The sequence below is a fragment of the Salvelinus sp. IW2-2015 genome, unplaced genomic scaffold (genome assembly GCF_002910315.2).
Source record: "Salvelinus sp. IW2-2015 unplaced genomic scaffold, ASM291031v2 Un_scaffold1060, whole genome shotgun sequence".
Classification (NCBI taxonomy): Eukaryota; Metazoa; Chordata; class Actinopteri; order Salmoniformes; family Salmonidae; genus Salvelinus; species Salvelinus sp. IW2-2015.
The window spans coordinates 205,777-229,248 of record NW_019942712.1 but is presented as its reverse complement, the minus strand read 5'-3'; the positions used below and the strand labels follow the sequence as shown (position 1 = coordinate 229,248).

Here is a 23,472-nt window from a genome sequence, read left to right as displayed (position 1 = left end):
ATCAAAAACTGTAACATCTTATGTTTCACAACATGTTTACATTATGTTTCACGGAAACGTGGCTGAATGATGACATGGATATTCAGCTAGCAGGATATACGCTGCACCGGCTAGATAGAACACCACACTCCGGTAAGACGTGGGGGGGGGGGGGGGCTGTATATAGCCTTTCTACTGTTATAGCCTCGCTACTGTTATTATTCACGGGCTTTTTACTGTTGTTTTTATTTCCTTACTTATCTATTGTTCACCTAATATCTATTTTTTACTTAAAGATTGCACTGTTGGTTAGGGCCTGTAAGTAAGCATTTCACTGATAGGTCTACACCTGTTTTATTCGGCGCACGTGACATATAAACTTTGATTTGATTTGATTTGTGCTGGGGACAATAAAAGGCCACTCTAAAATGTGTAGTTTTGTCCACACAACAACGCCACAGATGTCTCAAGTTTTGAGGGAGCGTGCAATTAGCATGATGACTGCAGGGATGTCCACCAGAGCTGTTGCCAGAGATTCAATGTTAATTTCTCTTCCGTAAGCTACGAACAACAAACACAACTGCGTTTTATCGATGGCAGTTTTAATGCACAAAAATACTGTGACGAGATCCTGAGGCCCAATGTTTCTCCCCAATTTCGTGATTYCGATCTTGTCTCATCGCTGCAACTACACAACAGGCTCGGGAGAGGCAAAGGTCGAGTCATGCACCCTCCGAAACAAGACCAGCCAAGCTGCGCTTCTTAACYCCCGCCCGCTTAACCCYGAAGCCAGCRGCACKAATGTGTCGGAGGAAACACCGTTCAACTGACGACKGAAGTCAGGCTGCAGGCGCCCGGCCCGCCACGAGYAGTCGCTAGAGRGCGATGAGCCAAGTAAAGCCCCCACGGCCAAACCCTCCCKTAACCTGGACGACGCTGGGCCAATTGTGCGCCGCCCTATGGGACTCCCGGTCTCAGCCGGTTATGACTCAGCCTGGGTTCGATCCCAGGCTGTAGTGYTGCTGCAACACAGCGATGCAGTGCCTTAGACCGCTGTGCCACTCATTTTTTTAATAAGGTATCTGTAACCAAAATATGCATATCTGTATTCCCAGTCATGTGAAATCCATAGATTACAGTCTAATGAATTTATTTCAATTGACTGATTTCCTCATATGTACTGTAACTCAGTAAAATCAATGACATTGCTGCTTGTTGCGTATATATTTTTGTTCACTATAGTTGAACATGTTATTACTCCAACCTCGTGAATGTGACAAACTGACACCTTTTCATTTTTATCAAAAACAACTTTATATCAAAGGAGTGCCTTTGGATTTGACGGCCTGCACATGCTCAGTTTGGCGCGAGACAACCGTTAGACCCGATGACGAGTTTCTGTTCGTGATCTTAGCTAGCCAACGTCGTCATGACATCGCCTACAAGTGTGATCGGGATTTCTAACGGAGAAGCAGTTCCTGCCTATCTCTATCCTGTACTGTCTTTGGTTTCACCCAAGTTTGATGCTTGAAGCCATACATAAACCCCGTGGCCTTTTATAACTTTGACCTTGCTTTCCGATGGCTGCGTCCATCACTTATTGCCCCTGAGTGCACGTGTGGTTTCACGCAAAAGTTATCTCAAGACATCATCCGTGTCTCTGTTTGTCCAGATTGATGATGACCGTAACCGGCTGGGTATTCACCCAAGGTGTGAAGGAACAACTGGTCTCATTCAGTCAAGATTAGAATATGGTAATGTTAGCTGGCTAACGTTACTCGTATAATCTGTGTAGTTATATTATTTGTATCTCAGAGCCATTTGCATTGCTAGTTATGGCCTAATGTTAGCTAGCTAGCTAACATTGAACCTAGCTAGTTGGTTAGCTTTAGCTACCTGTAGGTTATTGTAGGGTWGTATCATTATGAGTTGGGATTATGGTTCATTGTTTAGCTAGCTAGCTACATGTCTAAACAAAAGACTCRGTTTACACCTTCTGTATCCTGTGCATGTGACAAATAAACTTCGATTTTATTTGATATATTGTGTGTTTACTAAAGACGATAATGTGAGGAACAACATGACCTGCACCAAAGTCAAATTAGGACATAACGTTAGGCCAACGAGACAGTGTCCACATTCTAAAATCCTCCGGTAGAACGCCGTGCTTATATTTTGTCACACTCATTAGCTCGCCATTAACTTGTAAATAATTATCTTGTTGTGAGTTTATTTTCCAGTAATAACTTATACAAATTAGCTACAGTTAAGATGTTGTCAGCTATATGATATGGTCATTTTTTAAACTGCTAACATGCTAGAAAAGTTGCTTTTAGTTGCCTAGTTTGCTAGARTGACATTTACTAAATTCATCTTTAAACAGATGGGTTTATTGGTGTTAAAATACATATATGCTGTCGACAATGACAAGTTTAATGTCGGATGACAGTAAAATGTTCATGATGTCACTGCGACAACTGTATACAGACATGTCGATAGACATAGTATAAACCAGCCTTTAGTCTTGAAAAATCTTTGMTTGTGCACTACCGTACTCACTGTTTAGCACATTGCCTCACTTGTGAATCCTTAAAGAGATGGGTGGGACTAAAGCTTTAGAGGGTGTGAACGATGCTGATTGGGTGTAGACAAAGAAGAGCTCTCCAGTAGGTTTGCCAAAAACATTCAAGGGCCATTTTCTCAAAAGTGATATTATAAGTGTATCAACTTTCAAAGCAGAATTACTTTCCKATTGTTTGTTAACTGCAGTGTATGATATAGCATTTTGTAGCTCTGAGTCTCTACTTTTATCCAATATAAAAAACAACAATTTTATATTTGTCTACGTAAGACCGAATGAAGACGGTCGGTCACAAATGTTTATGGTGTGGGACATTTAACAACAGCTGTACCCTTTTGAGTGAAAACAGAGTTGATGAGTTATATACTCTGAGTGGACAAAACATTAAGAACACCTTCCTGGACCCTACAAGGTGTCGAAAGCCACAGGGATGCTGGCCCATGTTGACTCCAATGCTTCCCACAGTTGTGTCAAGTTGGCTGGATGTCCTTTGGGTGGTGGACCATTCTTGATACACACGGGAAACTGTTGAGCGTGAAAAACCCAGCAGCGTTGCAGTTCTTGTCACACTCACACTGGTGCGCCTGGCATCTGCCACAATACCCTGTTCAAAGGCACTTAAATCTGAAATTTAGGGTGAATCTTAAATTCGCCCTCTGAATGGCACACATACACAATCCATGTCTCAATTGGACTTATCCATGTCTCAAGTGGATTTAACAAGTGACATCAACAAGGAATCATAGCATTCACCTGGTCAGTCTATCTCAGGTTTTGTACACTCAGTGTATAAAAACTGTTTAAGATATTCTTTGTCTTTGCAAAGTCTTTGTCAGTTGTATCTTTGTGTAACATATTCATACTGTCTTATTGTAGTATAACTGTAGACGAAGCAGAAAGAAACACCCAGCAAAAGATATGCATGTTTTTCATGTGTTGTATTCAGGGTGGGGAGGAGGAGGAGGAGGAGGAAGAGGAGGATGGAGAAGAGGGGCAGGGGGAGGATGAGGAGGAGAAGGGGGAGGAGGAGGGTCTTCAAGCAGATAAAAATGTAAATGTTCTTCTGCTTTCTGATGTCTACACAGACCCTTATCAAAGCTTTCTCCTCTGGGGGGTTGGGAAGGGGGAGGAGAAGAGAAGAGTGGTGAAAGTAGAAGGGGATGAGAGGGGTGGGGGAGAAGGGGTGAGAGGGGAGTGGAGGCGGGAGGGAGATGTCCCAGCTGTTTCTGACAGGTCTCAGAGCTGTGTGGTTTGCTCTGACAGCAGAGATGTCCTCTGAAGAACTAGTCCGGGAGACCAGGGGGACACGTCAGCAAGATTTAACACCACACAGCCTCAAAATCAATGATGATACTTGCAGTTTGTGATTTCTTAGTTTCTTGAGAGTGTGTGAGAGAGTGTGTGAGAGAGTGTGAGAGAGTGTGAGAGAGAGAGAGAGAAGAGTGAGAGAGAGAGAGAGAGAGAGAGAGAGAGAGAGAGAGAGAACAATCTATATTTAACAATGTATTCTTTCACACTTTTCCCAAAGAATTACTCATGTGGTAACAAATCCATGTTTTACCCTTTACCAAATCTTTTTCAGCCTTGATTTCATGTTAGGGAATGAACGTTATTTATAATAAGGGTTACATGGAGAAATCGTATCTCTTAGAAAGGAAAATGGATGGCTCTCCCTTCAGCAAAAATATATTTAACCTAAACACTTCCCTGAACGCTTGAATAAAAAAACAAGTGAACCTCCCATATACCCAAATAATAATTAAACATAAAGTGAATAGCAGAGAACATGTCAACCATTTACCCTCAATTCATGGACAGACAGAGTCTAAGACATGCAGTTTAGGAAACTGTTCTTCGTCCTGTAAGCATTACATGGCAACGCAGGAATTTTGAAAGCGCACAAGTTTATGGAGGCCAGAAGTTGTGGGTTAGCAGACCACCGTGGACTAGACTAGGGTGGAAAATATCCTTTATAGTCAAAGCATTGCATGAATCTATCATTATATTTGTAGGTCAGGGATAAAAATGGCCTTTTATGAACATTTCATGCAATTCTACATAAATATTTTCATATTAGCAGAATCTTTTTTAATACCACAACAAATGACTGGAATTCCAGGCTAAGGATGGACAGAGAGATAACCTATGTGTTCCTCTGATCCTATTGTTTCAATGCCAAATCAGTGGTCCTACCTTTCACCCAGACAGAGTAGGCCTACCTTTCTACCCAGACAGAAGCCCCCTACTGTTCACCCAGACAGGTAGGTCCCTACCTTTCACCCAGACAGAGTAGGCCCTACTTTCACACCAGACAGAGTAGGCCTACCTTTCCACCAGACAGAGTAGGCCTACCTTTCCACCCCAGACAGAGTAGGCCTACCTTCCACCCAGACAGAGTAGGCTACCTTTCCCACCCCAGATAGAGTAGCCTACCTTTCACCCCAAGAAGAGTAGGCCCTACTTTCCACCCAGACAGAGTAGTCTACCTTTCCACACAGACGAGTAGGCCTACTTTCCACCCCAGACAGAGTAGGCCTACCTTTCCACCCAGACAGAGTAGGCCTACCTTTCCACCCCAGACAGAGAGCTAGTACCGCATAGCCCTACCTTTCCACCCCAGACAGAGTAGGCCTACCTTTCCACCCAGACAGGTAGGCCCCTTTCCACCCCAGACGGTAGGCCTACTTCCACCCAGACAGAGTAGGCCTACCTTTCCACCCCAGACAGAGTAGACTACCTTTCCACCCCAGACAGAGTAGACCTACCTTTCCACCCCAGACAGAGTAGGACTACCTTTCCACCCCAGACAGAGTAGGCTACCTTTCCACCCCAGACAGAGTAGGCCTACCTTTCCACCCCAGACAGTAGACCTACTTTCACCCCAGACAGAGTAGACCTACCTTTCCACCCAGACAGAGTAGACCTACCTTTCCACCCCAGACAGAGTAGGCACACTACTTCCACCCCACAGGACAGACGTAGACCTACCTTTCCACCCCAGACAGAGTAGGACCTACCTTTCCACCCCAGACAGAGTAGGACTACCTTTCCGATCACACCACACCCAGAAGAGTAGGCCTACCTTTCCACCCCAGACAGAAGTAGGCCCTACCTTTTCCACCCCAGACAGAGTAGACGCTACTACTTTCACCCCCAGAACAGGAGGTAAGACCTTACCTCTTTTTCTTTCCACCCAGACTCAAGAGGTAGGGCCTCACTTTCGTACACCCCCCCCACCGCCCCCCCCCTCCCCCCCCGGCCCCCCTCACCCCCACCGCCCCTCCCCCCCCACCCCCGCACTCCCCACCCCCCCCCCCCCGACCCACCCCCCTCCCCCCGACCCCCCCCCCCCTCCCCCACTCCCACCCGCGGCCCCCCCCGATCCCTCCGGCCTCGCCCCCCGACCCTAGTCCCGCACCCCAGACAGGAGTAGTCTACCTTTCCACCCAGGACGAGAGTTAGACCCATACTTTCCACCCCAGACAGATAGGGCCCTACCTTTCCACCCAGACAGCGTAGGCCTACTGCTTCCGCCTCCTCCTCCCCCCCCCCCCCCCCCCGCCGTTACTCTCCGCACCCCCCACCGGCCGCCCCCCCCTCCTCCCCGAACACCCTCCTCTCTCACGCCCGGCCCGTGTACCCGTCCGCACGCTCCCCCTTATTCGCCTGCTCCCCTTTACCTGGCCCCCCCGACCCCCCGCCCCCACCGCCCCCGCCCCCCTCCCCCTGTCCCCTCCCTCCAATTCCACCCCTACCCCCAAGCCCCCCCCCTCCGCCCCTTCCCCCATCCCCCCCTCTCCCCCCCTCCCCCTCCCCTTTCCTCCCCCATCCCCCCTCCCCTCATCCTCCCGCCCCGCCCCCCCCCTCCCTACCCCCTCCCCAATCCTCCCCCTCCCCATCCCCCCAACCTCCATACCACAGACAGAGTAGGCTACCCTTTCCCCCAGACAGAGTAGGCCTACTCTTTTCACCCCCAGAAGAGTAAGGAGCCTACTTTCCACCCCAGACAGAGTAGGGCCCTACCTTCCACCCCAGACAGAGTTAGGCCTACTTTCCACCGCCCCCCCCCGCGCCGCGCCCCCCCCCCCAGACAGAGTAGGACTACTTTCCACCCAGACAGACGTAGGACCTACCTTTCCACCCAGACAGAGTAAGGCTACCTTTCCACCCAGACAGAGTAGTCCTACTTTCATGTAGTGTCTCACCCAGAAGAGTAGGCTACTTCACCAGACAGAGTAGGCTACCTTTCCCCGACCCCAGACAGAGTAGGCCCTACCTTTCCACCCCAGACAGAGTAGGACCTACCTTTCCACCCCAGACAGAGTAGGCCTACCTTTCCACCCCAGACAGAGTAGGCCCTACCTTTCCACCCCAGACAGAGTAGGCCTACTGACACAGAAAATGTAAGCTTTAACTGCTGGTTACTCTTCCTCTGTGGTTTAACCCAACAAAGGGTGACAAGAGTTTCCCTGAAAACTGCCTGCATTTAAACATCTTCTGTTGTACAGAAAGTTAATATCTGACAGTATTAGATTACTTCGCAAGCAATGTCAATTTCCTCCCCCCCCCCTGCTATAGAAGGTCATATTGCAGCCTCTGATAGTCCCATATGCATTGGCGTCACCACTTTCCCGGGTATTTTACAGCTTGTTTCTAGCATAAAGCATTGTGGACCAAAAGCGCTGTTATAGGTTTAAAAGAGTGCATTTAAATAGTGCACGGTGGGTGGAGGAAATGACCGAAAAAAAATCTATGGATATAGCAGCCTACAGCCTAATGTTGTCTGTCAAACAGGTAMACATACTTCTTATTTCTTAAATAGGAAGAAAAAGGCGGCAACACAAAGCCCTCTTGTTGTTAATAAAGTCTKATTAAAATGAAGACGGTTGAAATGAATTATGCCTATTCCAATTCGCCTACTTTCAGCGCTATATTTTGAGCTGTCCATCTCCAATTGACTGTGTCGCGGCTGACGATTCAAGTTTCAGCACCACAATGTAAGTGACTCGACTCTGGCTTATTGTGAGGTCAATAACTCTGATAACTACATCACGGGCAGGAAACATACTGTTTTTAAATAAAATCAATTATAGTATTAGCAAGCTATCAAAGTTGTCCTCCTTCGCCTCTTCCGGCTCTCGTTCTCAAACTGAACAGCACATAGGATGTAGGTTAGTCTGCGCACACAAGATAGTGCATTTCTTGGACTAGGCATAATCAAATATTATTTTCGGAAGAAGCCTTTGACTTTCCTCTTGAACTGCCACCATAGGCCCACACAGCACAGCCATTGGTTAGGCTGCACACAGCACACAGCACAGCCATTGGTTAGGCTGCACACAGCACACAGCACAGCCATTGGTTAGGCAGCACACAGCACACAGCACAGCCATTGGTTAGGCTGCACACAGCACACAGCAAACAGTCCATTGGTTAGGCAGCACACAGGCACAGCCATTGGTTAGGCAGCACACAGCACAGCCATTGGTTAGGCAGCACACAGCACAGCATTGGTTAGGCAGCACACAGCCCATTGTTAGGCAGCACACAGCACAGCCATTGGTTAGGCAGCACACAGCACAGCACAGCCTTGGTTAGGCTGCACACAGCACACAGCACAGACCATTGGTTAAGCAGCACACAGCAGCAGCCATTGGTTAGCAGCGACACAGCACCAGCATTGGTTAGGCAGCACACAGCACAGCCATTGGTTAGGCAGCACACAGCACAGCCATTGGTTAGGCAGCACACAGCACAGCCATTGGTTAGGCTGCACACAGCACAGCCATTGGTTAGGCAGCACACAGCACACAGCACAGCCATTGGTTAGGCAGCACATCAAAAAGAGAAGGGCTCAGGGTTGGAATATCAACTGCAGTGTGTAATGCAGCCTAGTTGTATTTACACCATCCCAGCAGCTATCTTAGAAATACCTTTGTTCTGTGCTTCTCCCAGCCTGCACTTCCTATCCTATAGGCTATAGGCTATGGATCATTTGATTGAGATGACACAAATAGCCTATAGGCCCACTTGATATTGCGTGCCCAGTGTAGAATCAGAGATGAGGGTCGACGGGTACACGTCGATATATAGTAAGTAACTCATTCTAAAACACTGAGAAATATAGAAATTTTATCCATTGCAAATGACATGACCCTCCCCTGGACCAAATAAAAAAATATATTAAACCTTTCCTCTTGACTGAAATGGAAAAAGCACGACTCTTCCCCATTTTTCTCCAGGTACCCATTCTGTATATTTCAACCCATCCCGAAGCCTGTGGCCTCAGTCAGACTTCCTCTCTCCCAGAACAACACACTGTTGCAGTAGTCACCGCTACAAAACCAGGAACACATCCCATCTAAACCAATAGCCATGGTTCACTTGACAGTGTACACACTGTTCTTCTGAGTAATGCAGAGTAAGTTGGTCTCAATGGGCCGAGAGCCAAACCATTCCCTTCCGTTGACTAGCGTTACTCCACATTCCTGGTTCCTATATGATTGGCTGGCTTGGCTGCCCTTTGATCTACCTCTGACATCACTAATGAGCAATTTGCAGAAAGATTGACCTATTCTAATTGGCTGTATGAAGGCTGGAGTACGGGTCACTTCTCGAGGGATTGGTTCTTCTTCCCGAGGTGTCTGTCCCTTCATGTTCTTTAAAGTCACAGGGGAACAACGCTAGGTCTGTGTTCAAGGGCTTTTACCAAGGTGTGGCCCTGTTTTGTCAAGTGCATTGTGGTAATAAAAATTGTCAACGGATGCATTTGGATTCAACTTTTTAAACACCGAATTGGCGGACTCAGCTTATTCCCCTCCGGTTTGCTTCTTTCTCCTTTCGACCAAACATATGTTTTATATCTGACAGGGTAGCAGGCAGGGTAGCAGGCGGGCCAGCGACTGAGCTCTACTGATTAAGTATGTAGCATCCCTGCGTATGGAGATTTGGTTTATCCTCAAGGACAATATAGGGATCCTCCACCTCAGTGATGTAAGAATGAAACTTGCACAGAASAAAAACAATACCGTGACTGTGTCTCCACCCCCCCAACACCTGACATGTATCAGAAGAATACCTGGAATTGTTTAGCAGAGTAAATCTCTGTTCAAATAGAGGGGGTAAGAGGGGCCCCTCTGTGCTATTGGGAGAGTATAAGCCGTAATGGGTCAGAGAGTAGATAAAATGTTAAGAAGAGAACAGAGGACATCTTAAGTGTGTCCTTTAGGCTTGGCTTCCATTCTGTTGACACGTGTAATGGAGTATAAGGTTCTCTTGGAATGCTTCTGAGAGGTCCTAAAATGTCTTGAGAGAGAATGTAATTCAAAAGGGGTGGACAAAGGGTTACCCTTTGAGAAGTTATACTTTCTCCTTTGTTTGCTGGTGAAGAAAGTGTACAGGGTTAAGAGTACATCTAAAACCTTTATCATAACCCCTTGTCTCTCCAAAAATACTAATTTAGCAAAGACGCTTATCCAATAGTCAGTGCAATCAACTAAGGTAGCTAAGACAACCACATATCACAGTCATTGAAAGTGTACATGTTTTGGGAGGGGGGGGAACTTAACTAAGCCTGGTGAATCCAAAATAGTGAAAGTAGCTTTCATTCTGTATTCATCAGGCTAGACTTCAGGTCTGTAAATTACCAAAGACTTCGACTTTACATAAAACAAAATAATGTTGAGGTCTGCTTAGTCTGACAACCAACTATCTGTGTCTGAATATAACTGCTTGTTTGATTATACCGTTATGCCGTCTATATTTTTTGACAACTTTATCTCAGACTTGATAAACTGGGATCTCTGATATAACGTTTGATTTAAATTACAAAGACAAGAGTACGCAAGAAATGATAAGGTATTTTGATGAAGGAAAATGATTGGAGCTACAGTATATAAACACAGGCGGAATTGCTGTTGTTTACTTTCCATTCTATGTGTGTTTCCTTCTCCTTAAAAGCTAAAGCTGTTGTCCTTTTTTCCCCATATACTATCATTCAAATGGACATTTATAGAGACTGATCACAGGCAACTGGTGTTATGATTGGTGTTATGGAAATATTCCTGATCCAGAAATCTATTTTTCTTTCGATATCAACAGATTATATCAACAGATTATATCAACAGATTATATCAACAGTTGCATAAACACTGTTGTGGATATTGTGTTTGTCAAGCACAACTTCAACAAGTTGATATGCATGTCGAATGTCTCCGAAGGCAGAAACCAATGCTGAAATATTAATGCTCAATAAAATAGGATTGCGGGAAAACCATAGTCCCGATAGAGACTAACTACATGTATATGGGAACCCTTGTTTATCTAAAAGGCAAGGACAAGGACCGAGGACATGACAACCAGTGTAGTCTTAGTCCCTGCAGGGATGAAGTTAATTATTCCTGTTGAAATGCAATGGATGCCACTGTGCCCTATAGGTCACATTTCACATTTCAAAAGGGAAGCAGACCAGGATGCAAAGGTCAGCTGTCAGAAAGCCTTCATCTCCGCCGGACTAATAGTGGCCTTTTTTCAACATGACCGACAACAACTCGACTTGAACTGTATCTAGTTTGTGTGTTCAAACCGTGTACTGAATATGAAAATAGATGAGGTTCTATTTTGTAAATGATGTTCGTGGTTGGCTACTAAGCTGGTTGGTTGGTGTACACTGTCATCCCCAATAAATTGTGAAACATTTTGTAAAAAAAGGTTGGCTTTCAGAACAGTGGAAGGAAAATGTACTGTATGTTGTTTAAATGGCTTCTACTAATTKCCTAACATATAGAATTAGAGAAAGTTCTAGAGAAAGTTCTCCTATAACAGATACTCAGGTACTAATATTTATGGTCGCTTAAAGGTCCAATGCAAATGTTTATTTCAAAATAAATCTCAATATCAAATCATTTTTGAGTAACAATTAAGTACCTTACTTTGATTTTGTTTTCAGTTAAAATTGTCAAAAATAAACAAAGATAGCTTCTTAGCAAAAGAGCAATTGATCAAGCAAGAATTTTGCTAGGACTGTCTGGGAGTGGTCTAAGTGGGGAGGGGAATACTGAAAGCTTACTGTTATTGGCAGAGAGGTTTGGAACTCTCTTTCTTATTGGTCTATTAACTAATTTACTGCCTGGTGACGTCATCAGACTGGCCATAACTCCATCCTACTAAAACAGGCTTAAATTTCAGGCGGTCTTTTCAAACACTAAAAGGGCATTATCATAATTTATTTTCTTATTCATTAATTCACCATATTATACCAACCTCATAGTGTGGAAATATATATTAACACAGGTAAATCACGTTTTTGACTACACTGGACCTTTAAGATAACATGCTGTGGGGCCTTTCTGCATGTATGATATAGTTTCTAGTAGACTAAATATTAGTGTTATGATTTAATTATGGCACACGGGGAAAAAAACATAATTTTGCACACAAAATGGAAACATGATATAAAACGTGAACTCTTTCATGGTTGATGAATGTCCAATCCTGCAAATACTCAAGGAAAAACAATCATTCAGACACAACAACAAAATATATTCTGTTTTAATTCACCCGTGACAGCCGAACTATTCTTCTTCAAAAAGACTATGTGTTTGGGGAGTATAAATAACTAGCTCCCAAATATAGCATTGCATTTCAACGTACTGCTTCCGCTCCCTATCAACATATGCCCCTGCCTCCCGAGCTTCAGAAAAACCCGTCCACAGATTAGAAAAGCCACAGATGCGCCCGCGCGCACGCGCACGCACGGTCCCTGTCGCTCTGCACATCCGCACAAATACGCCGGACATCTGTCCCCCGCTTGTCAAATTAAAGTAACTGATTGGCGCTGCGGAGGGCAAACCCCAAAAATAAAAATTGAAGAAGAGGGGGTAAAAAGTGAAACTGGAAAGCGAGGGCCCCTGCTGCACTCCACTCTACCGGTGAAATAATTAGCCCCCTGGTTGATCTGGGGCTCATTCAATGAGTATTGGCAGTTTGAGACGCCAGCTGTGCTTCCTACCATGAGCTGCTGCATTGCGGCCGCATGAAAAGTACAACAAAACATTCTCCATAGGAGAAATGTGTGTGGGCTCTCTATGGTAACTCTGTTGATGTTATGCATTTTGGGGCCGGTTTCTGGACACAGAAGCATCTTTTTCTACCAAGCTATGTAAGTAATTCAAGCAACAGATACAGTCAAAAGGAGGTAAAATGTTTTGTTATGTTAAGAGTCCTGGATTTAAAAAATATATAAAAAAAWCATTGTTTCTCCATTGACTGCTTTTCAGACCAGGACTAGGATTAATCTGTGTCTAACATAACAAAACATTTTACCTCATTTTGACTGTATCTGTTGCTTGAATTACTTACATAYCTTGGTAGAAAAGGTAGCTTCTAGCGTGTGCTGCCCTCGCAACAATGACAGGTTCTACATACTCCGTTCTCTTTCGTCTACATTGCCAAAGAACCCACTGTGCAAAAAACTGGCTGAATCAACATGGTTTCCACGTCATTTCAACAATATGATTGGATTTGCAAAAAGTAATCAACATTATGGAATTTTGGTCTTTTTTTTCACCTAACTTTTACCCTAAATCTAATGACATGGTGAAATGTTTTGTTGATTTCAAGTTGAATTCACGTTAGTTGACAACTCAACCAAATGTCAATTAGACGTTGAAATGACGTCTGTGCCCGGTAGGGAAGAAGATTTTTTTTTAAATCATTAAAAAGCTCCCTTGACAAACACACACACACACACAGGAGAGGGGTTGTCTGTGGTGCAGATGGAACACCAGACTGGGGGCTCTAAATAACAGCCTTGGGGGGCAGCCATTGTTCCACCCTGCTCTGTAGTGAGAGTAGGGGTAGCAGCCACACCCCTGCCCACTACAGTGTACCAGCTGTATATCTCGAGCTCCCGCTGTGTTGGCCTATAGTGCAAGGCTCCACTCTGACAACCCCTGATAGGAAGCACCGTGTCATGCTGACAACCCCCTGCCTTAGAAGATTAATGCCCTCGGCAAAAATGTGGGCCACTCCTAGTTTATTTGGTCCAAACAAAGACTGTGTAAATAGTCTTGTTTAGTATTTGGGTCATTTCACGAATAGAGTGTGTTTTGTGTCACCCGGACATTATGTGTGTACATTTTGATAAAACACTCAATTTAACAGTTGAATCACATACATCTACACTTTAACTAAAGTAAACTAAAATCAAATACTGTGTTTGTATTCATATAAATGATTTGWTTTCTCTGAATGTCCCACATCATGTTTGTCCAACATCTAGAAAAAATTTAACCCACTTAACCCCAAAATGTCACCATTGTCGTTGTTGTTGCTATGAGAAAGGAATTTTTGAATATTGTTATTTAATTAATGTGATGAATTTACATTTGTCCCTCAGGTTTAAAGTCAACCCTGTAAAGTTCAAATATTGTTAAGATTGCATTCAATTTTCCCTCCATGTCGCACACAAGCTTCCATCCCCCCTGTCACAAGGAGATTAAATCATCAACTTTTAATAGTCATTTCTCCTCATTTAACTTCTTGAGGTGGGAAAACATGTTAGTTATGAAGTTGAACATGTGCTCTTTATGACAGAATGTTAAAAGGAGGACAAATACATAGCTATTTTTTCACAAAATTACTATAGACGAACGGCACTCTATTCGTAGAATGACCCTGCATGAATATTGAATACATAATATAATTTGAGCTTGATATCATGTTCTGGGATTTGTATTCCTACTTTTGAGGTATAATTTTGTTATTTGAATAATGTTACATTCGTTTATATATGACAACACCTTCCCCATTAGATGAAAGTCAGACTAACCTGTTCAGATATCAGAAAATACTTTGACTTCATAACAAAAAGGGTCCACTAAGCTAATAACATCAACCTGTGACTAGTCACATGCCCAGTGTGTGTCATGTATCTGTCACTGATATGGGTGGAAGCTACAATAAATTCCTCACTGGCACCTCCTTGTGGAAATCAAACGAATAACATCAAAAACATTGAGCAAATCTTTCATGGACTCCTGAGCCTATTGTCTTGTCTGAACTGAGCGCTGTGTGGCACAATGCACTTTCCCTACAGCTTAGAAAAAAACAATTAACACTGTCTTTATACTTTGTCTACATAAAACTACATACACAACATTCAGGGGCCTATAATAGTCTGTGAAAAAACACACACGAATGAATCCATGTTAATTGTATTGTTTCTTTTAAATAGCTTTATATTTCACAACAACCAAAGCTGAAAATATATACATTAACATAAAAACTGAATCTGCTAAATTTAAYACAGAAAAACAACATATGACATTTGAACAGACAAAAAAAAATTATACAATAAAAAGAGCAAGATAGACAAATAAGAAACAAAACCAGGAACTGTATTACTATTGGTTTAGCTAATGATCCAATGGAGTGCTGCATATGGGCTCTCTCTCTTATGATTGGGAATTGAGAAAAGCTAGGAATGTGCACTCATGCCTCAGAGGAGAGAAACTACTTCTTACGTGGTGTAGGACAACAGGTCTAGGACATCTGGTCGAGGACAACAGCTGAAGGACAACAGGTCTAGGACATCAGGTCGAGGACAACAGGTCCAGGACATCTGGTCGAGGACAACAGGTCTAGGACATCAGGTCTAGAACAATAGCTGTAGGACAACAGGTCTAGGACATCAGGTCGAGGACATCAAGGTCTAGGACCAACAGTCGAGGACAACAAGGGTCTAGGACAACAAGGTCTAGGACAACCGAGGTCTAGGACAACAGGTCTAGGACACGCTGTAGGCACACAGGTCTAGGACAACAGGTCTAGGACATCAGGTCGAGGACATCAGGTCTAGGGACAACAGGTCTAGGACACAGGTCTAGGACAACAGGTCGAGGACAACAGGTCTAGGACAACAGGTCTAGGACATCAGGTCTAGGACATCAGGTCTAGGACAACAGCTGTAGGACATCAGGTCGAGGACAACAGGTCTAGAACATCAGGTCAGAACATCAAGGTCGAGGACAACAGGTCGAGGACATCAGGTCGAGGACATCAGGTCGAGGACATCAGCTGTAGGACAACAGGTCTAGGACATCAGGTCGAGGACAACAGGTCGAGGACAACAGCTGTAGGACAACAGCTGTAGGACAACAGGTCGAGGACAACAGGTCGAGGACAACAGGTCTAGAACATCAGGTCGAGGACAACAGGTCGAGGACATCAGGTCTAGGACATCAGGTCGAGGACAACAGGTCGAGGACATCAGGTCTAGGAATCAGGTCGAGGACAACAGGTCGAGGACATCAGGTCTGAACAACAGCTGTAGGACACCAGGTCTAGGACAAAACAGGTCTAGGACAACAGGTCTAGGACAATAGCTGTAGGACAATAGCTGTAGGACAACAGGTCTAGGACATCAGGTCTAGGACAACAGGTCGAGGACAACAGGTCGAGGACATCAGTCGAGGACATCAGGTCTAGGACATCAGGTCTAGGACAACAGGTCTAGGACATCAGGTCTAGGACATCAGGTCTAGGATAATTGAGTCTCTACACCTTCCATTGTTAAGGTCTGGTGAGCGTCAGGGAATGCTGATCTTTGGTTAGTCAGAAGTTAGTTTCTGACAGGGGTGGAGGTTCCTTTGACAGTCTTCTTCATGTGATGGTAGTTGGGCAGGATCTTCATGAGGAAATCTAGCTGGAGCGTCTGAGGCTGGAAGATACATTTTTATTAGAACAAATTAGAACATTTTAAATCAACTGTCAGAGATTACAATATTAGAAGATAAAACAATTCCTAAGCATTTAAATCATAAAATTAAAAACCTATCCCCTGATGACAATATCAATGCAACCACTAGCATTGCAGAGAATATATGTATATATATATATTTTTTTTAAAGGACAAAATATTTTCTTGGGTGTCCTTTACCAGAATCACTTTCTGTACCTCCACTGGCATAGCATTTAGAATAATGTGATGTATTGGGCTAGCATTCTCAGTGGTATGCTAGTACGGACATTGGCACATGGGGTAAGCAGGTAGCCTAGTGGGTAAGAGCGTTGGGCCAGTAACCGAAAGGTCGCTGGTTTGAATCCCTGTGCCGACTTAGATAAAAAATGTCACGGTCACTTAACCCTAAGTGCTGCTGTAAGTCACTCTGGATAAATGACTCAAAATGTAACTGTCTAGTATTTTCCTTAGTGAAGAGCTAGGTGGAATRCACGGTAGAGACAAACCTGAGGCCTTTCTGTCTGCACACGCCTCATGCAGTTAGCCCCGTAGATGACCGTGTTCTCGGGAATGACCTCACACGTATTCACCTGGCAACAAGCGCCGACGATACAGCCACTGGTGAGAATGACGTTCTTCCCTAAGTCCGCTGAGACAGAGAGCGAGGGTTGTACGTCATCATACAGACAGCATCGAAAATTGGCTTCCAAATGACAGCAGAAGGTTTCATCTTTATGTATAGGCACCGTGTATTTTATAAGCATATCCTACCTTTTGACTCGATGACATTGTTGTCACCAATTTTCAATGCTTGAGAGACTTGAGAAGTTGGTTGAGGGTTAAACATGACAAGTTGGTTGAGGGTTAAACATGAGACGTTGGTTGAGGGTTAAACATGAGACGTTGGTTGAGGGTTAAACATGAGACGGTGTGAGGGTAAACATACGACAGTTGGTGATGGGGTTAAACATTAGACGTTGGTGAGGGTTAAACATGACAAGTTGGTTGAGTTAAACATGAGAGTTGGTTGAAGGTTTAGAAGTTGAGAGTTGGTTGAGGTTAAAGTGATGAGTTGGTTGAGGTTTAGAAGTGATGAGTTGGTTGAGGTTTAGAAGTGATGAGTTGGTTGAGGTTTAGAAGTGATGAGTTGGTTGAGGTTTAAAGGTGATGAGTGTTAAGACATTTTCTTCAACCACTCCAAAAACAATTGGGAGACAACACAAAATAAACATGTCATTACAATACTTGGTTATTTTTCCTCTTGTATAGACATTAGTTAAACTAGCCTTTAGCCGACGTCCCTCATTAACAAAGCAGTAACATCACATTCGTTTTCTTGAGCAAATGGTCCACAACAACCGGTCATTGTGACTACGTGCAGTAGAAGGATACCACAACCGACTTCAAACACATTGTTGATTCCAATCGTCATGGTCTTGGGTTCAACTCCTTCAGTGTCAGGCATAATATTTTCTGGATAACTAAAGATCGTAGGGCAAAATGTAGAGATACAAAAAAAAGAGCGTGTTAAAATTGACGTGGATGTATTGGATACACAGCTAACTGCATAGTAGTGACCTACCTGTTAATGATGAGAGCCTGTTCCTCAATCAGGTTGCCTTCTCCAATGATAATAGGGCCTGCCTCAGCTATAATACGTGCTTTGGGGTGGACCACTGTTCTTGGACCTGCCGGAAGGAATAGACAATTGATACATCTATAATGCTACACAGTTTGCTTATTTTGATTTGGAGGAAAATGGATAAAACACTAAACGATACTTGATGGCAAAAAACAAAACAATATGGAGTATGAATAAATTCTTACCAATGGTCACATCTCCTCTAATTTCACTCTCTACACACACAACTGCTCCAGCAGCAATGTTGGCACTGCAAGAGTTGGCAGAAAATACATGAGATTGTGATGGTAGCTAGCCATGGCTTGCCTGACTACTCAAACTGAATTCCCCCCCCCCCCCTACTCCATCGTTTGCTACATACTTCAGTCTGAGATTGCCATCGTTGAAGTCGTTTGTGGTGATGTCAAAATGAGTGATGGTTTACAAAACAAGTAATCAGCGGATTGGATCATCTCTAACCAATTGGGAGTATCAAAGCCAATGAGGATTTTTCAAAACGCCGCTTTTACCCACGTGTTCTGCGATGGGTTCCAGAAAAAAAAACAATAAGACATCTGGAGTGGATTTCCATTCTAGAAATCGTCAGGGAGGTACTCAGATCCAGAATCAATGGTGGAGTTAGATTTGCATGGCCCGGTGCCCCGAGTGGGTGGTAATTTCACTTAAGGACCAACAGAATGGTCCAAAATGCCAAACTCCACCCACCTGGGACACGCAAAACGTACTCGACCATTGCGGAGAGAYACTAACGTCCGTGGGCGTAGCAAGGAGTTTGGGTAGCCAGGCAAAGTCATGGCATTATTACTCAGACGTATCTCCAAGATGGCAATGATCTAGCCTTCTAATTTGATGAGCTAACGTTACTGTAGCTAGCAAAAACAGCAATGGTTAGCAGCAGGCTAACTTAGCTAGCTAGTTAACATAACCATTTTATCATCAGGGGCCTCATTTATAACCGTTGCGTAAATGTCACACAAAATCTCTGCTTGCGCCATTTCTGAAGATATTAAGATTTATAAACTTGGCAAACGTGATACATACGCATGTCTCCCGTTATAAAATCAGACCTGTCGTAAAACTCTGCCTGGYAAACGRCCTCCATTCKCCTTTTATGGTGACYARAACYCCCTTTATTTGWATAATTTTMAACTATTGGCATTAGGCCACYGCATGCAAAAGGACTAATTGTTGTTTAATATTTTSTTTATTAATAATAGATTATTGGGTTTATGTGTCCTACCTTCATATAGGCTCTGAGATTGAATAGGCAATGATGTCACGCTCCTATCGCACAGCAATACTGTAGACTACCCATAAGGTCAAATATTTTGCATAAACTACCAGTCTACTGTCTTGGTAGAATGTTTTAGCAGTAATTTATGGTGTATATGGAAAAGGACTGTGTCCATTTCTGAAGAAGAAAACAATGGAAAATGGTTGTGGACATGTCAGAAGAACATTTGAATTCAACAATGTTTCCATCAACTTTTCCCCCCAACCTAAATATGACATGAAACACATGCAATTACAATACTTACAGTAGCATACATAGGCCTGGGTAAAAGTTCAGTGGTTKAATTAGACTGTATGCCGGTATTATTGTAAACCGCGCTGCCTATGATATTGCAAAACTTGAAATACATATACACTAAGCTATCTATTTACTAGCCTACTAGGTCCAATTAAACAAGAGATGCACATGTTTATTTGTTGTATAGGCTCCTTGGGGAATATGAACACATTACAGCCAGGAAAGGTGAGCAATATATTCTGCAATAGAACCCCACAGCGGAGGTGTCATAATACCCATAAAACCTAGCAGTCAAACAGGGAAATGGTTACAATAATTTTTCRACAATACATTTTTCCCATAGGGGATTTTTAGAAAAACTTCAAATAAGGGTTTTGTTTCGTGTAGGCTTACTTTTGGTGTGACGTTTTGATAACCATGTAAAATCTCTCTTGGACCTTTTCTAACAGTTATTGTGTCAATTTACAAGTAGGTTCACAGAATTGCCCATTTAAAGAAAGGTTGCCAAATTATTCATTACTACATGTAGCTAACATTAGATAGTTAATCCAGAGATTCTGACCTTTGCCTCGGTTCGGCAGTCTCGACCAGGTCATCATGGCATTTGTAGTTCGTTATGATAGCCACATTAGCCGCTAATTAGCATTACATTTTTGGGTGGTAAATACAGGTGAATATATTGATAAAAGTCAACTTGTCCTAGAGAGATTTACACGATTATAAAAACATCATGCCAAGGTAAGCCTACAACGAAACACAGCCCTTACTTTAAGTATTTCTAAAATCCCCTATGGAAAAWAATGTATGGTGAAAAGACAATTGAAACCATATCCCTGTTTGACCGCTAGGTTTTAAGGGTATTATGACTCCTACTGTGGTACTCTATGGTTATGAAAATAAAATAAATAGGAAAAAGATTCCTGTGTGTAATTATAAGATTKCTGTCTATTTTAGATTCTAAAAATAAACACTCTTAACACTAACGGCAAATGGCTGCATTATTTTTAATATGTTTTCAGTTTTTTGTGACTAAGCTTTTCATCAAAATACTTATTTGCCAGTTTGCAATACAATATGCACATTTTGGGGTATATTTTGTATGTACGATTTATAAACGAGGCTCCAGCTGACCGRCAGTTGTTAGCCATTAAAGATACGATACATTAAATCTGTGAATTATGTTCGCTAAACTACAAGCTAACAACACGCCACTTAAGGCCAGAGACGTTATCTATCTCTGGTAAAGCACACAACTGAATATATTCTGTCATCTTTGATATTACTGAGGCACGGCACTGGTTAGCTAGCTAGCTGAATGGCTAACAACATTACTGGGTGTTGCCTCTTTGCTAGCTAGCATAGCCTGCCAGAAAATACATTGACATATTATAGTTGGTTCGCTAGCTGCATTGTAGCAACATTGTTCCAGAAAATATGCTTATTAATATAACCTTGTGACTAAATTAGTACAAATATTACCTTTTCTGTGACATCTGTTTAGTGTTGGGGTCCGCCATCCTGACAGAGAAGAAGATACTATCGACAGTTGATTATGATTCTTGGAGGSGGAAAAACAGTCGTGGTTGATTGTTGATGTCTGGATACCGCAATTCTACCTCTCTACTGCACTCTGCTGTATTACTTTGGTGGTGCAATTCAGTCAGACCAAGATCTCTATTGATTTCAGCTTTATCAGAGAGGAATACCACKATTTTTGGCTTGTTTACTATAATCACCGAGTTTTTCGACTTGCTGCAGTCCGCAGAACTTCAATTATCGGTCAGAAGGTAAATAAAACACTCTAACTAAAATATTCCATATAAGAGAATCAATGATCTAGTCTAGGCCTACATCACCACCCAGTGATCAAAACACCAAGGACCAATACATTAACAGGGCACATGCCCAGGGAACCYGACCTCCAGGAGGCCCACATTGATTTTGTTGGTTAATTCTCACTCGGATATCATAACCAGTGCATTCGGAAAGTATTCAGTACCCCTTGACTTTTTCCACATTGTGTTACGTTACAGACTTATTCTAGAATGGATTAAATTAAATATTTTCCTCGTCAATCTACACACAATACCCCATAAAGACCAAGCAAAAACATTTAATTTTTAATTTTTTTGCAAATGTATTAAAAATAAAAAACAGAAATGCCTTATTTACATAAGTATTCAGACCCTTTGCTATGAGATTAGAAATTGAGCTCAGGTGCATCCTGTTTCCATTGATCATCCTTGAGATGTTTCTACAACTTGATTGGATCCACCTGTTGTAAAATTCAATTGATTGGACATGATTTGGAAAGGCACACACTGTCTAATATAGTCCCACAGTTGACAGTGCATTCAGAGCAAAAACCAAGCCATGATCAAAGAATTGTTTCTAAAGCCCAAACAGGATTGTGTCGAGCACAGATCTGGGAAGGCTACCAACAATTCTACACTAGGAGACTAGTGTAGAACTGCGGGAAATGAACTTCCAAGCTTACATTTTCTCTCCACCCAATGATAGGATTTAGTTTTTATTTAAGTATAAAGGGTGGGGTTCTTTTAAGTATAAACGAGGGTGGGTTTTTTAAGCTTATTAAAGGGTGGGTCTTTTAAGTATAAAGGAGTGGGGTTTCTGTTTAAGTATAAAGCGGTGGGTTTCTTTTAACGTATAAAGGTGGGGTCTTTAAGTATAAAGGGTGGGTTTTTTAATTATTACAAGTCAAGGTGGGTTATTTTAAGATAAAGCGGTGGGGTTTTTTTAAGATATAAAGGGTGCGTTTTTTTAAGTATAAAGGTGGGGGTCTTATATTTAAGCTAAAAGGGTGGGGTTTCTTTTAAGTATAAAGGAGTGGTTTTTTACAGTATAAAGGGTGGGTATTCTCATATAAAGAGTGGTTTCCTTTTACAGTATAAATGGGGATGGCGTTCCTGTTAAGTATAAAGGGGTGGGGTTTCTTTTAAGTATAAAGGGGTGGGGTTTATTTTAAGTATAAAGGGTTGGGTAGGAAATGTGGTGTAGGTAGTGGAATAGCTGTCTATCTCCTTATTCCTCCCAGCTCAGTCATGTGGCTCTGAGGAATCTGAGAACGGAAGAAACAGTCAAATAATTTCTGCAGTTACAATACATACTTTGACGTGATTTGTGTATCCAAACACAAGTGCTAAAGAGGGTCCATTCAATCTCAACTGTCTCATGCGAATGCTAGAAGAGTAGCGTCTCTGGCTATGTTTGCAAGCTAATGTTAGAGAATTTAGCTTCTGTGGCCATATCGCTACCAGTATTCTCATTCTATCCTTATACCTCTGGGTTGGCTATACAAACCAGCGTGGGTCTCAGGGGCCCTTAGAATAACTGTCAAGGTATACAGAAAAATGTGAATGATTAGTGTCTCTTAACCGATCCCGTAGAGGTTAATTCATGTGAAGTGTGTTTAGAAGTGTGTTTAGCTTTCGTTTTCAACATGTAATATTTGACTACTTCATCCTCTCCTTTTCAACCTTCAGCTCTAGCCTTGTCCACGTGTTTCTTTCTCTCCTTAATTGTACCCCTCACTCCTTCCATCTCTCTCTCTGGATGATCTCCCTCTTCCATCACATCTCCTTGATAACCCTCACCATGAAGAAGAAGAATACTTTATTGATCTTATAGTCCACAAGAATATGTCTTACGCTTTTTAAATCACTTCCTGACACACACACACACAGATTTTTTCCAGTTGCTGGTCTACTCCAGACTAGATTTTTTTCAGTTGTTCATAGGATTCAAACTGAACTTCACGCGATGATCTCCATCTTCCACCTCTTCTTATAATCTTCCCTCCCTCACCCTCTTCAGCTCCTCCTACCTTATCTTACGCGACTCTTCTTTCTCTCTACCATCTTCTTAACATTGACCTCTCACTCTTTCATCTTCTCCGTAGCACTCAGCATTAAATTACTTACTTCACAGAGACACAGGTTGTACATATTATTTTCACAGGTGGTACATATTATTTTCAC

The 23,472-nt window shown here is 42.8% G+C and overlaps 1 protein-coding gene and 1 long non-coding RNA gene across 37 annotated transcripts; one reads left to right on the top strand and one right to left on the bottom strand.

Moving 5' to 3' along the window:
• The first annotated feature begins 15,013 nt into the window (after window positions 1–15,013).
• On the top strand, window positions 15,014–16,110 carry LOC139024136 (uncharacterized). Of its 35 annotated transcripts, none has more exons than XR_011475410.1 (8): window positions 15,014–15,087; window positions 15,192–15,241; window positions 15,372–15,399; window positions 15,442–15,567; window positions 15,610–15,749; window positions 15,847–15,874; window positions 15,918–16,015; window positions 16,057–16,110. It is a non-coding gene; the product is annotated as an uncharacterized lncRNA (long non-coding RNA). The 35 variants fall into 35 exon arrangements; XR_011475412.1 differs by having other exon boundaries at window positions 15,192–15,255; window positions 15,372–15,385; XR_011475399.1 differs by having other exon boundaries at window positions 15,192–15,255.
• Window positions 15,954–21,059, bottom strand: dctn6 (dynactin subunit 6). 2 transcript variants are annotated; one of them, XR_011475393.1, is made up of 8 exons: window positions 20,954–21,059; window positions 18,129–18,193; window positions 17,884–17,989; window positions 17,694–17,782; window positions 17,073–17,120; window positions 16,808–16,950; window positions 16,109–16,280; window positions 15,954–16,067 (listed from the first exon to the last, which is right to left on the bottom strand). XR_011475393.1 is itself a non-coding variant. In XM_024136977.2 (7 exons), exons 1-7 carry the CDS (start codon window positions 20,989–20,991, stop codon window positions 16,182–16,184), a joined length of 588 nt encoding a protein of 195 aa, XP_023992745.1. In that variant the 5' UTR covers window positions 20,992–21,059; the 3' UTR covers window positions 15,954–16,181. The 2 variants fall into 2 exon arrangements, 1 of the variants encoding a protein (XP_023992745.1); XM_024136977.2 differs by having other exon boundaries at window positions 15,954–16,280.
• Window positions 21,060–23,472: the final 2,413 nt, after the last annotated feature.